Source organism: Cyanistes caeruleus, chromosome 4, assembly GCF_971803275.1.
Source record: "Cyanistes caeruleus chromosome 4, bCyaCae1.hap1.1, whole genome shotgun sequence".
NCBI lineage: Eukaryota > Metazoa > Chordata > Aves > Passeriformes > Paridae > Cyanistes > Cyanistes caeruleus.
Genome location: NC_141704.1, coordinates 21,627,344 through 21,639,945, shown reverse-complemented (window position 1 = coordinate 21,639,945; position 12,602 = coordinate 21,627,344). Strand labels below are relative to the sequence as shown.

Genomic DNA, 12,602 nt, shown 5'->3' with positions numbered 1-12,602 from the left:
AGCAGCCAGAATAGCAACAGCCATTTCATCCAAAGATATTTATTAAGCAGAGTACTTATTTAATGCCAAATAAGATATAAAATGTATCATTACTGAGTAGTGTCTTGATTGTGCTTCTGTTCCTAACCAATGCTGCACTGCCACCTGTCCCAGCTTCCAGCCACAGGTATTCAGCTGCTTTTCTGAAGGGTAGACACAGCTGGATATCAACTCAACAGCCTCAGGCAGCCAGTCTGATCCCAAGCCTCTTTGTCCTTCTTGCCATTTGGCAATTGTGCACTTTTCTTTACAATACCCATATGTTGCTTTACACATTATAAGATTTCAGCTACCATGCTTGTTCAAAACATGAAAACTCCAAAAGGGGGTGGAGAATGAAGAGGATATTGAGAAACACGTGGTTTTGCATTCTGCTAAAGAAAACCACATAGTAGCTAGGAACAATAGAGGGACAAGGAGAGAGAAGAAGGGGAAAAGAAGGAGAAAGTTTAATTTTAACTTTCCAATTATCTATCCCACAAACTTTTACACTGTAGCTGTGCCCTTCAAATGTATGCATAAAGCTGTAAGTTAGACTTTCAATGAAAATTGATCTGATGTACTTTCCCTGATAAAGTGTGTTGCAGCTACAGGAACTATTATTGGAAAAATCTCCATGCTTTACTGTATAGAGGGAAACATGACACCTTTTTTTTTCCTGAGGGTTACAGACAAGGGACTGTCAAGAAGAAAACTTGAAGTCCAAAAATGGGAGAAAGCATTCCAAAGCATAAAATACAGATTATAACAATATTAAATGGCTGTGCTGGGGAAAAGATTGATGTGGCTTTCACAAAAAAAAAAAAAATGTGATAAAAAGGTAAATATTGACCTAACGAAACTTGCTCATTATATTGTTTTTCAGGTTAGTAAAGGAAGTGTCTGACTGATGAACTACAGAAGCAACTTCTGGTGCAACCTCTTGGGCAACTGAGTGACTGATGAGATTCAATGTAAATTGATTTTAGCACAGTAGAAGGTGACAGAAAAACAAACCTAATTTTGAATACACAGTAATAGGTAATAGACTCAGCACTGAGTGTCACCCTTCAGTAATGAAACCTTGAGAGTTACAACAGCTCTTTGAAAATGATAATTCAGAGGCTGATAATGATCAGGACTGAAAAAATCAAATATTAATAGTATTTTAAAAAAGGCTAGAGAACAAAACCTCATTATGTCATGGAATAAATCTATTATGAACTTTTATCTTGATTATTATGCAGTTCTGTGCATGTTCCCTTGTCAAAAAATAATATAATAAAACTAAAAGAAAGGAAATAAAGACAATCAAAACTATTTTAAAGCCTCTGTATCACACATAACTAAATAGTACTGCTCAGTCTATGACCACTGAGTGAGGATAGCATGGAGTATTCAGACTACAAGTGGCAATGAGTTACAGTCATAATTATGTAGCTGCACAGCTGGTCACTAATTGGAGTGTGTTAATATACACTGCAGTTCTAAGGACCTGAGCGCTATCTGGGGAAAGCCAAAGCTAATATTAAAGAAAAATAGTTTGTAGGGTGCTTGACAAAGTTCCCCAAATGCTAATCTTTGTATTTTATTATTTAATTTAGAAGTTGTTTGAAAGTTCAAGATAAATGATCTACCTTTAAGATTCCCTTCATATTAACTGGAATAAGATTCTTTTATTGCATGCAAACCCATCGATACCAAAAGTTCAGAACTGCTGCTAATGCAGCTAAACAAATAGAATATCTGCAAATGTTTCTGGGGTTTACAAACCTATAACCATTTCTCAAATAACACTTTCTTCTTGTGGTACACATGCTGTTACATGCACTTATACATTCTAAATGAAATCTCCAGTTTAGGTTTATGAATAAGTTTGCATTTCTGAAGTTCATTAAGGAGGATGCTTGAGAGCAATGGAACATTTATTATAGCTTCACTGATAACTTGTATGATATAGACTGTGTAGGTAAAAAACTTGTGATTATGCAACATCAGGGATTATAATTTCCCCAGTGAGAAAATTCAGACCCAACCTTCACTTTGTCCTGTGTTGTGTGAATGTTATTGCAATCTTTCATAGAATGATTAAGAATTGATTTCTTACCCAAAGTATCTCAAGTGGAGTTCAAGTAATATAATAGCAATCGAGCAGATTTTTGCAGACTCTGTTACTCCCTATATGGATGACTATAAAGTTCCTTTTCTGGCCCTAAGAACTAAAACCTATGCAATAGATATTGACAAAACTCTCTCTATGGGCACCTAGGTGAAAAAGAAGTATATAGTTTATACATCTCATTTTCTTTCACTCACATTACAGCACCTCACTTCCATCAAACAACACTAGAAAAGCATTAAAGATTGCCAAATCCAACAGAAAAAATGTAGGAAGTGCTGGAGTTAAGGTGAGGAATCTGTAAAAATAAACTTTCCAGTTTTACAGAAGCCATAATACAGAAAAAATTCTCATCTCCAAGACAGAGAGGGAACAGAGGCAAGGTCAGGAAAGAAACAGTTGCTGACATTTATTCAGATTGTTAAAAACTTGGGTATAAACCTTTGGTCTGCCAGACACAGACAAAGATTTATTTAAACATGGCCTTTTGTTTAGCTGAGGACCTCCTCACCAGCCCTCACTAGGTCCCCAGTCCCCTGGTATACCACCTGATTTCTAAACCTGTCAGTCTCTGGCCTTATCTCTAGACCTTAAAGCCTTTAATCTCTATCTGCAGTGCTGATGGAGTCCTGATTACAAGGCAAAAGAAGAATGTCTTAATTACTTTAATATGCCTCTTAAACACCGAGGGCCTACTTGAATAAGACCACCACATTATTACGAACTTGCAATGTCATGCATTGCAATGCATGTCAAACAGCTTAAATTAAACCAGTTTTGTAGTCAGGCAGCAATAAAAATTTGCTCCAGACACTGCCTTGCAGAGATGTTAAACCCTGAGAAGATAAGGCATAGCAGAGAAAAGCCAGTGCTTCTGCCTGCAGACACAACCACTGATCCTTGCAGTACAGATGATTATGACTCCCATTCATTCCTCAGAAAACCCATGTAGATACTATGAATAATTGTTTCTTTTCTAGCATCAATGTTAAAATGCAGTTATATGACAAAGAGATTAATATCTCCAGTTCCAGTTATACAAGGAAGATGTCAGGCTCTTAGTACAGATGTAGAGACAGGTATTATGTGAATATTTATCTATTTAATTACATATAGTGCTTGCTGTGTGGTGCTTGGGAATTTACACTTCCTCGTGTGCTGTGCTACCATTTACATTACTAATATTACATTCATCCTGCACTGCCTCCAGGAATGTCTTTATGACTTCCACAAGTGAACATTTTGTCTAATTACATTTCAATAAACTGTCATGTAAGTACAACCATAGATGCTCTGCACAAAATCTATAAACCTTCTCAGTGAGGACAGAATTTGAAGATGTTGACTGACTCAGGAGGATTCCATCTTAAATTCTGTGCCTAGAGTTTATTTCAAGTTAATCAACTAGCATTATCTTTTTTCATGATTAAGTCAATATAGCATCTAGTGATATATTAACTTAATACAAATATAAAACAGTTAACTCCCTGAATGAGCTTCAACTTATGTAAAAACAAAATAGGTATTAAATTCTGAAAATAAGAAAAAATTAATTGGTTCCTATAAGTTCTTCTCTTCTTATGACTCCAAAACAGAATTTTGGGCTGTTGATCTTGAAGTTGATACTGTTTTTCACAATAGAAAATTGCAACATATTTAAGAATAATTTTGTCAGTTATGATGAATTGTGAAAACTCAGTCTTTAAAAGTATAATAGCTACAAAGCATGTATCTGCAAACTCTGTTTATTTCCTCTAACACATCTGCTTAAACTGGAATAATCTCAATATTTTAAATAGGAAAACTTCTGCAACTCAGTGCCCTTTTGCCAGTAATTGTCTCTTTGCATCTTTCTTACATCTTTCTTTTACTTTTTTGTTTAAATACTGCACATAAAGAAATAAAAGAGATAAATGCTTGCCTGAACATTTTGAAATGGATTCTTGTTGCCATAGGATTCACTGAAGTATGTGAAATCATCTGTGCTAAGCTGAAAAACAAAGAGAGTAGGTTGGTGAGAAGGAGCCATAGCATCTCATTTAGGTATAGACTTGTGCCCAGTACTGGTGGGGAAAGAAAATGGTATACGTACCCTATCTTGCAGGAACAAGACGAGGTTTCTGGAGTTCTGGGTAAAAAGAGGTTGCAAGAGTACCATCAGCTCCTGTGCTGAGACAACTTGTCCTTCATGCACAGCAGTGTCTGGATTCCACTGTGATCTACAAAGGAATAATTCCTTTTTCTGTAAAATTTTATGCCAATGATGATATCTCTCTTGAAATATGCAGTGGCAGGTAATGAAATCATCGTCTTTGGTTTAAGATCAACTTTGCAGTTCAGTTTACTTTCATTCTACTCAAAAGAACTTGCCCATTTATGCCTATATCAAATTGACTGTATTACAGCAAGAATGAATAGGGGTAATGTCTCTCTCTATTCTCTTGTTTGTGTACAACAGCAGAGTGGCATCTTTCCCAAAAAAAGTTACCTACTAGGTGCAATGAAGAAGAATGTGTTGAAAACATTCAGAGAGAATTCCCAGACAGCACCCCAACTCTCAAAACACTTTGCAGTGCTGGGAGATGGAGGTCAGGAGAAGTAGAACTCAGAGTAGATCGTAAGTTGTCATAAACAAGTATATTTTATAAAACTTTTGTGAGCAGAAGCGTATTTCAGTGCTATTGTAAACAGGTTCTCTCCTAGGGTTTTCATGATGAAGGACCCATTCTACAGAAGCCGCTCAGAAAAGCCACCTTTCCAGCAGCAGGAGCTCTTCTGATGGAATGACTTGAGGCACCCAGCTTACAACTCTTTTGCCAGCCTGACACTATGAGGACTGGACAGAGATATAACTCATCTATTTAGTTTTGCTGCTACAGAAAACAGGCAGAACAAGAGGCTGCATTATTCTTTCACCACCTCATTTGGATTTTAACAGTATGCAACATGGCTCTATATGGATGAAACTTTTCATGAACATTTTTATCCTAGATGTTTTGACTAATGAAAATTGTCTGTGGAAAACTGTGAACTTGATACAAATACTTCCATCTTTACCCATCTTTACATCAATTGCTAAAAGCTGACCAAACAGGTATTCCAGACACTCTAACTAGTTCTAATTACAAAGACTTGAATACAGCAATTGTTGTGTGCTCTAGCATCAATTATTGTATGATTGCAATTTGATCAAGTTGAGATAGAAGTTAAATTTTCTAACCCAAAGCAATTTTCAAATGACCACTGCACAGCATGAATGAGAACAACCTTTGCAGTCCTTTAAGATGGAGGCAGAACAGGGTTAATGAACACATAGATGGCGTTAAATGTTGTTTTTTGGATAAAGAAAATCTTTGATATTTTATCAAATATCAACTACTTGATATTTTCTTAGTTTTACTCAGCATCTCCACTTCTTTGTTAACTTGTGTTTGGAGATCCACATTAACTTATATTTATGAACACAAACAACTGAAAAATCGCAACAGGCATGCCTCAACTTTTCAGAGGAGACAAATCTCATAATTTCAAAAAATTAAGTATAATCTTATAAATGACTATATTCGAAAACACAGAAGGTCCCAGAGATTCTGAATGACTCTTCAGGAACTGACTTTCGTACTGACTTTGTGACTTGCATGGCCACATCAAAACACTAATGATATTTAAAAGAAAGCAGATAGATTAAATTAAAAGATGATAAAAAATGGCTTGTGTGAAAGAAAATGACACTGAATATCTTGATATATTTATTTTAGAAATAACAAAATAAATCCATTTTATACCTAATCTTAGGGGAAAAAAACAAAAGGAAGATTTTGAGAGCTTTGGGGACTTGCAATTAAGGTAACAGAAAGCACATCAAATAAAGCAGAATTATTTGCAACAGCACAACGGTAAAGGCTTTTGCTGTGAACTCAAAACCTCAGAAGTTTAATGATCCTCTTTTAAAATATACTTGCTTCTAAAAAATTCCCTGTTCCTTGAAGCAGTTCTTGTTAGCTATCTAACCTTGAAAACACCTTTTGTGACACTTAACTTTTAAGAAGTCAACTTTAGTAACTTCATCATCATAAAAAAAAATCTACATCAGTTGGTTAATAATTCTATTACAATGCAGCATTTTCCTAATACTTATATTCACAAAATTATGCATGCATTTATTTTGCTTCTTTTTAACAGTTAGCTGAACACTATGCATGGGAGGAGGGAAGGCTACATCCTTTACTGAGGGGGCTGCTGCTGTCTGCTCGGTGCAACGACATTCTCAGCAAGGTTCAGACAGGAAATAGAACCATAGAAATATTTAAGCTGGAAAAGACCTCTAAAATGAAGAAGTTCAACTGCCAATCCAGCACTGCCATGCCCACCATGTGCCTAAGTGCAACATCCACGTGTTTTTAGAACATTTCCAGCTGACTCAACCACTTCCCTGTCTCAATGCCTGACCACACTCACAGTGAAGAACTTTTTCCTAATATCCAACCTAAGCTTCCCCCAGCGCAATTGGAGGCTGTTTCCTCTTATCCAATCCCTTGCTAGTTGGGAGACCAACCTCCACCTGGCTACAGCCTCCTTTCAGGCAGTTGTAGAGTAATAAGGTCTCCCCTCAGCCCCCTTTTCTCCAGGCTAAACACCCCCAGGTCCCTCAGCCACTACTCAGGAGACTTGTGCTCCAGCCCCTCCCCATCTTCCTTGCCTGGTCAGTAGGTTTTACTGGGTGCTTTACTGTGAGCTGCAGGGAGAAACGGAGATCTGTGAGTGCCCAGGGGTTGTGGGCACACCAACGATGTGCTTCCCTGAACGCAATCAAGCTCATCCCACTGAACTCCTCACCTCAGTGACACGCGACACGGTGTGGAACCGGCAGCAAGCCAACACACGTATTGACTGCTGTTATCGATTGCTCACACAAAATCCCGTGTCCAAACACACACACACACAGCCTTGGACAGTCATCAACATGCCAAGTGCATCGGGCTCCCTGTCACAGCACCACTGGGCTCAAAATGACAAGTGTCTCTGCTAATGTATGCACTTCAATGTGTGTGCAGGAGCATATAGGTGAAAGGAATCCTAAGGAATCTTCAAGTTTGAGGAAACTTAAAACTCAGCTGTTCTCTCCTTACTCCAATGGTCAAACAAGACCCTAAAGAAATTGAGGAAAGTAAGCTAAGCTTGATATTTTGCTTCTTTCTTCTACCTCACTGCTCCGACATGACAAAATGTTCTTTCCTCAACAGTATTCTTTCTGAAATTTGAGCAATTACGTTGATGGAAGCAAAGATTCAAGATTTCCTGTATTTGGACCCACTAGAAGGGCTGATGGGAAGGTAACAAGACTTGTAGCAGTCTAACTCATGATCTTACATTTCTGCTTTGTAGCTGGCTTCAGAACTCTTTCCTACAAGCTATTCTTGTCAGTTGTGTCTATCAGTCTCCTTGTTATTACCGTTTAAGAAATCATGTTTTCCCCTGCTCAGTGGAAGTAAAATAGCATTTATGCTGGCACACAGAGTCTCCATAGGCATCCAATAAAATTATAGTTAAATTTTTTTTTCCTTTTTATCTTACACCTTTCATCAGTTTTATCAGTAAAATCCCTGCAGCTTGGGAAACAGTGTAAATGTACTAATTGGCATTAACACCTTCTCAAAGTCACCTATAACCTGGGTTTGCCAGGAAAGAATTTTTTTCCCTATATAAGCATAGCATAAAAAAAGAAGTAATATATTTTAAAAGACTGTAGGCAAAAGCCATTCCTAAAACAAACACATGAGGGGGCAATCACAAAAGCTAATTTTAATGAATTTATTTGCTCAAACTCCCTCTCTTTATCTGTGGAGGGAAATTCTTTTGAATATTGGTTCAAAATGGCTAAATCGAATTTGTTCTGTGTATCATATGCAAGAAGAGCCTCTCAACCTTCCCTGCTTCAAAAACCCAACCAGGGAATATTAGTTTAAAGGCTGATTTAAAATAAAGGTCAAATTTTCCATGTGAGTTATTTGAAGAATATCCAGTGATATATTCTTTTGTGAAAAACAGGACAGTGTGACATACAGAGTTATTCCCTAGTTGAACTGAGAAAGAATGTTATTTTTTGAAAAAAATACTTACTCTTCTCCAAATAAGGATCTGCATTTTTCTTTCTAGAGGAAAGAGTATTTGATTTACTAGTGTCTCTCTGAGAACTGGTATCACACTTCCCTTTGCTTTGTGCACTGCATGTGTTTGTCAGCTGCAGGTTTCACCTCTATCTGGCATCCAACATGATCTTTAATGGCATGATTACAGTACAGTAATAATGCATAAAAGAAGTTTTAAAGTTTTACATTCTCTAATACAGCTGAGATATGGCTTGGCAAACACTGGCTAGTTCTAAACTAGAACAAAATGGAGTATCCTTCAATTATTCAATATCAAATCCTAACAGGTAACCCGGAAAAGGGTGATGGAATAGATTAGCGAATTGCAACTTCCGTTAATTAATGAATTGCTAAATTTTTTTACTGGTAGGACATGTTCCTACAAAGTGGATAGATATCCATAGATATCCATAATTACTGCAATTCTGTAGTTAAATTTCCTAAAACTCTTAATAGTAATTTCCAAATTTCATAGGCCTGTGGATCACACAGCGCAAACCTCACATCACTGTGACGTACCAAGATGTAAAGCACAGAATTATGGGTTAACAACAGGAAGTTGTTGTGAATGTTACTTTATTTTATAAAATAACAAAAAAACTTCTTTTCAGTTGCTTCATAGACCTTCACCAGAATTAACTCTGGCCCCACAAGAACTTCTCCTTTCAAAATGCAAATATCATGGTCGGAGGAACACTTCTTCAACAAAAGGTTCTTGAGTCTGGAGACTTGAACCTGTTTACCTAGTCCAGTATCTTGATTTTCTTGCTCTAGATTTGTATAAATCAGAAAAATCTGCAGTAGAACAAGCTTCTAATTGCATCTTGATGGAAAATTTGCTTTTATTACCACATGGGATTAAATGATAAGATTTTGTTTATATATACAGCAGGTATGTTTTTTGTATAAACCAGGAAGTAGGACAAAGGAAGCACTGATCTTTTCTAAGATACTTAGAATCACTTTTAACCTAACACTGCTTTCCAACATTTACTTTGCTTTCAAATACAGGGGTTAATACTCATATGACTGCCTGTCATGTAGGGGTGACTCATTAAGAATTTTGAATATAAAATTGCCTTGAGGCTGAAACATTCTTTTTTTCTTCTTCTTCTAGGGGGAAAAAGCAAAGCAAAAGCTGTAAAATCTTACTTTTTCAAAACTTGCAGATTTCTATATGCAGAGTTTCAGGTTTTGGAAATCAATAAAAGAAGAAAAAACATACGGCAAAGGTGTCAAATAAGTGAGCCATATTTTTCTGACAACTTTACATATCCAGTATCCACCTGAAGCTACTGCATTGCCTGGCCTGCCATATTTCTGGAAATCCCAAGTAATGGTACAAAATCCTTAAAGTGAGCATGAATAAAATTCCCAGCTGGAAAGAAAGAGGTCTATATCTGGTTCTTCCAGAACAGCTTCAAAGTCCTATTTCATAAGCATATGCAAAGCCTCAAATTTCTTGTGTCTCTGGATCTGTCAAGACTACAGTTGCTTCTAACAACTGATGCACATACATATAGCAATGTACTTAAGAACCTATATTAAAAAGAACATTAAAGTGAAAAGTCAGGGGTTCAGAAGTCAGGAAATACAAGGCTTAAAAAACTGCCACAGAGTTTTTGGTCAGCTCCTTTTTGTGTCACTGCCTTACGTTGTGACTTTAAGTCACAACATCTCTAACAGTGGAGGTTGAAAGGTGCTTTAGAGTGAATAAAGCATATCTACTTCATATTTTTCATTTACAGAATTTGTTTACTTTTTTCTGCTCAGCTTAGAACACTAAAATTATAAATAAAAATTGGTAAAAACACCCATTGGCTTGTTTGATGGCCAAGGTGCAAATTTATTTACTGGATTAATTTACTGCCCAGAGCTGATTTACCATATTCGATGGCACAATATATATTCTGTGCACACACACACACAGAGAGCAGGAGCATAAGCAGGGATACACTTTTATTCCGTTTCTTACCTCTGAGTTGACCAAAGCAGCATGGGCACATGATCCAGCGGCAGAGAGGTTTGGAGCAGCGCAGCAAGGGAGCAGAGCAGCAGGGCAGGAGCAGCAGGGCAGAGCCGTGCCATGGCTCCAGGCGGGTGCGTTCAGGACCGGGCAGCTGCAGAGGGAAAGCCCGAGGGTGTGCACAGCTGCACTTCCCGCTTGGGCTGCTGTGAGCCGCATTCAGCCAGGCTGACGCTGCTCTCCAACAGCCGGGGGAATTGTCAGAACGTGAACTTCCTTCACTTGAACTTGGGAGTTACTCCTATTTTTATTACTTCCAGGTTTGTGATTTAAGCAGCTTGTAAAACTGCCTGCAGTGAAAGCACTGCCGGTTTCCTCTAACCTTCAAGTGCAAGGGAGAGTCATGAAGTCCAAACTCCTGTCCTACACAGTTATACAACTACAAAATGGAGTTTACAGAAAAGTTTTCTGTACAGCACAAAATACATTCTGCAGAACTTGTATCTTCTTCCCCTGCTACATATTATCATGTCCCTCAGCTTAGTTTTTTCACATGTCTTGAGATCTGGCGTCACACATTTGGGTGTTGACAGGTTTGAAATCTGCAACAAACTGCAGATTCCAGCAAGAAGGAAGAGAGAGAAAATGGCACGTTCAGAGCCACTGAAACACAAAATCCTTAAGCTATCTTTTGCATGGAGGAATGCTATCCCAGAAATCAAAAATATCTAAAGTCAGGGGCAAATTATAATCACTTCAGAACATGACACGACTTCAGTATTTCACAAGTCTCATGCAAGATGAAAATAGTCTTAGAGAATTCCTTCATGCCCGGAAGCAAATTGCTCTGGCAGACTATTTCTGTGCCTGCCAAACACTGAGCGGTTCCTACACCTTGTGACTACATTAGGCAGCAGCAGCCTCAGCACGTGTTTGGCTCTGGGCACAAATGTCTCCTCACCATCAGAACAGGATGTTAGAGATCATACACAAAAGAAGTTCTGAGCTATGTTACAACGAGTTGTGATAAGGGAAAATAAGGAAGCACAATGAAAATTGTACAAAAAGACACAAATAGAGGTCAGAAGACATGTCTAAATCATGCACATGTAGCCAAATTAGTGAAATCCATTTGCCTTGAATCACAGTATATGTTTTAGTATGGGTGCCTAATAAGGCAATTTGTTCATCAACTCAATCTGAAATCTTGTTTCTCAGAAAAAAAAATAATTTTAAGGGTAGCAATAATTGTCATGTTCCTTTTCTTCTTACCTTTACATAACACAGAATTTAACTCTTTAACTGTACTTTTGCCTCTCCTCCTCGGAGATATATCAGAAATCCTATCTGTTCCCTTTAACAAGGCAGTGTTTGTTTAAGGATGAGTACAGACTTCAAAAACAGAGGTAGAAACAGAAGCACCGAGACAGAATAAAGGAACTGCAGAATTTCCAACAATACTCAGTTTTGCAAAAGGTCAATATTTGACACATTAACCAACTTACACACTGTTGCAAAGATGTAACCCTAGGCCCTATGTCAGATGCACAAATAGTCAGCAGGTCTGGTCACATTCAGAAGAGCCAGTTTGGTCCACAAATCATTGGTTTATTGAATGCAGCCTATATGTTTCTTTTGGATTGCCAGTGGAAAATGCAGTTACTGCAGAATATATAACATTAACAATACAACTGCAATCTCAAGTTGCATTTCCTGGGTCAATACTCAGCATAACTGATTATCCAAGACTTACCAAAAGGCATTCTTTTTGTGAAGGACAAGAAAGACAAACCAGTCAATCTGTCCCTTAAAATTTTGTGTCAAATTCTCATCCCCCACTGAGGTACAAAATTGAGGTACATTTTATACCTTATTAACCACTATAGCGTGTATGGCTGTGGATGGGTGTGTGGTCAAACCTCCCACTCCGTGTAGCTGCGTTGTATGGAATATTTCCTGGTAGGAGGTGTACTTGGTTTGTACAGAACGTTTCTGGGCAACATGTAGAACACAGGCACGTGGTTTCTAGCCTCACTTCCTTTTCCTCCCCATGCCCTTGGCAACACAAAGCACAGGACTCCGCCAGGGTTCCACAGGTGCTCCGACAGCCGTGGGCCCCGCACGCTGAGCTCTGCCTTCCCCTCCCTGCTCTGTGCTTCCAACACACACAAGTGTGTGCACAGTTGGTGGGGACACTGTGTACTCTGCCTTACAGAAACTGCCTTAAAACTTCCTCAAACATAACCAGATTGTTTTCTCTCAGATTACCATATCACTTACGAACAAACTTTTAACTGAAAACAAACTGACTTTTCTTTTTTAATATTTCTCCACAAACCACAGTTTGAGA

General features: G+C 37.9%; 1 protein-coding gene across 2 annotated transcripts in view; it reads right to left on the bottom strand.

Moving 5' to 3' along the window:
• The window catches only part of LOC111923079 (V-type proton ATPase subunit S1), a 52,149-nt gene extending 39,831 nt beyond the window's left edge, over nt 1–12,318 (bottom strand). Inside the window, exons 1-4 of one of the 2 annotated variants that reach the window (XM_023918689.2) lie at nt 12,122–12,318; nt 10,262–10,406; nt 4,230–4,356; nt 4,059–4,127 (exon numbers count right to left, since the gene is read on the bottom strand). In XM_023918689.2, the coding sequence (XP_023774457.2) occupies nt 4,059–4,127; nt 4,230–4,356; nt 10,262–10,374 (309 nt within the window). In that variant the 5' untranslated portion in view covers nt 10,375–10,406; nt 12,122–12,318. Of the gene's footprint in view, nt 1–4,058; nt 4,128–4,229; nt 4,357–10,261; nt 10,407–12,005 lie in introns of both variants that reach the window. The other variant, XM_086886985.1, reaches the window with a different exon arrangement.
• Between the last annotated feature and the right edge of the window lie 284 nt (nt 12,319–12,602).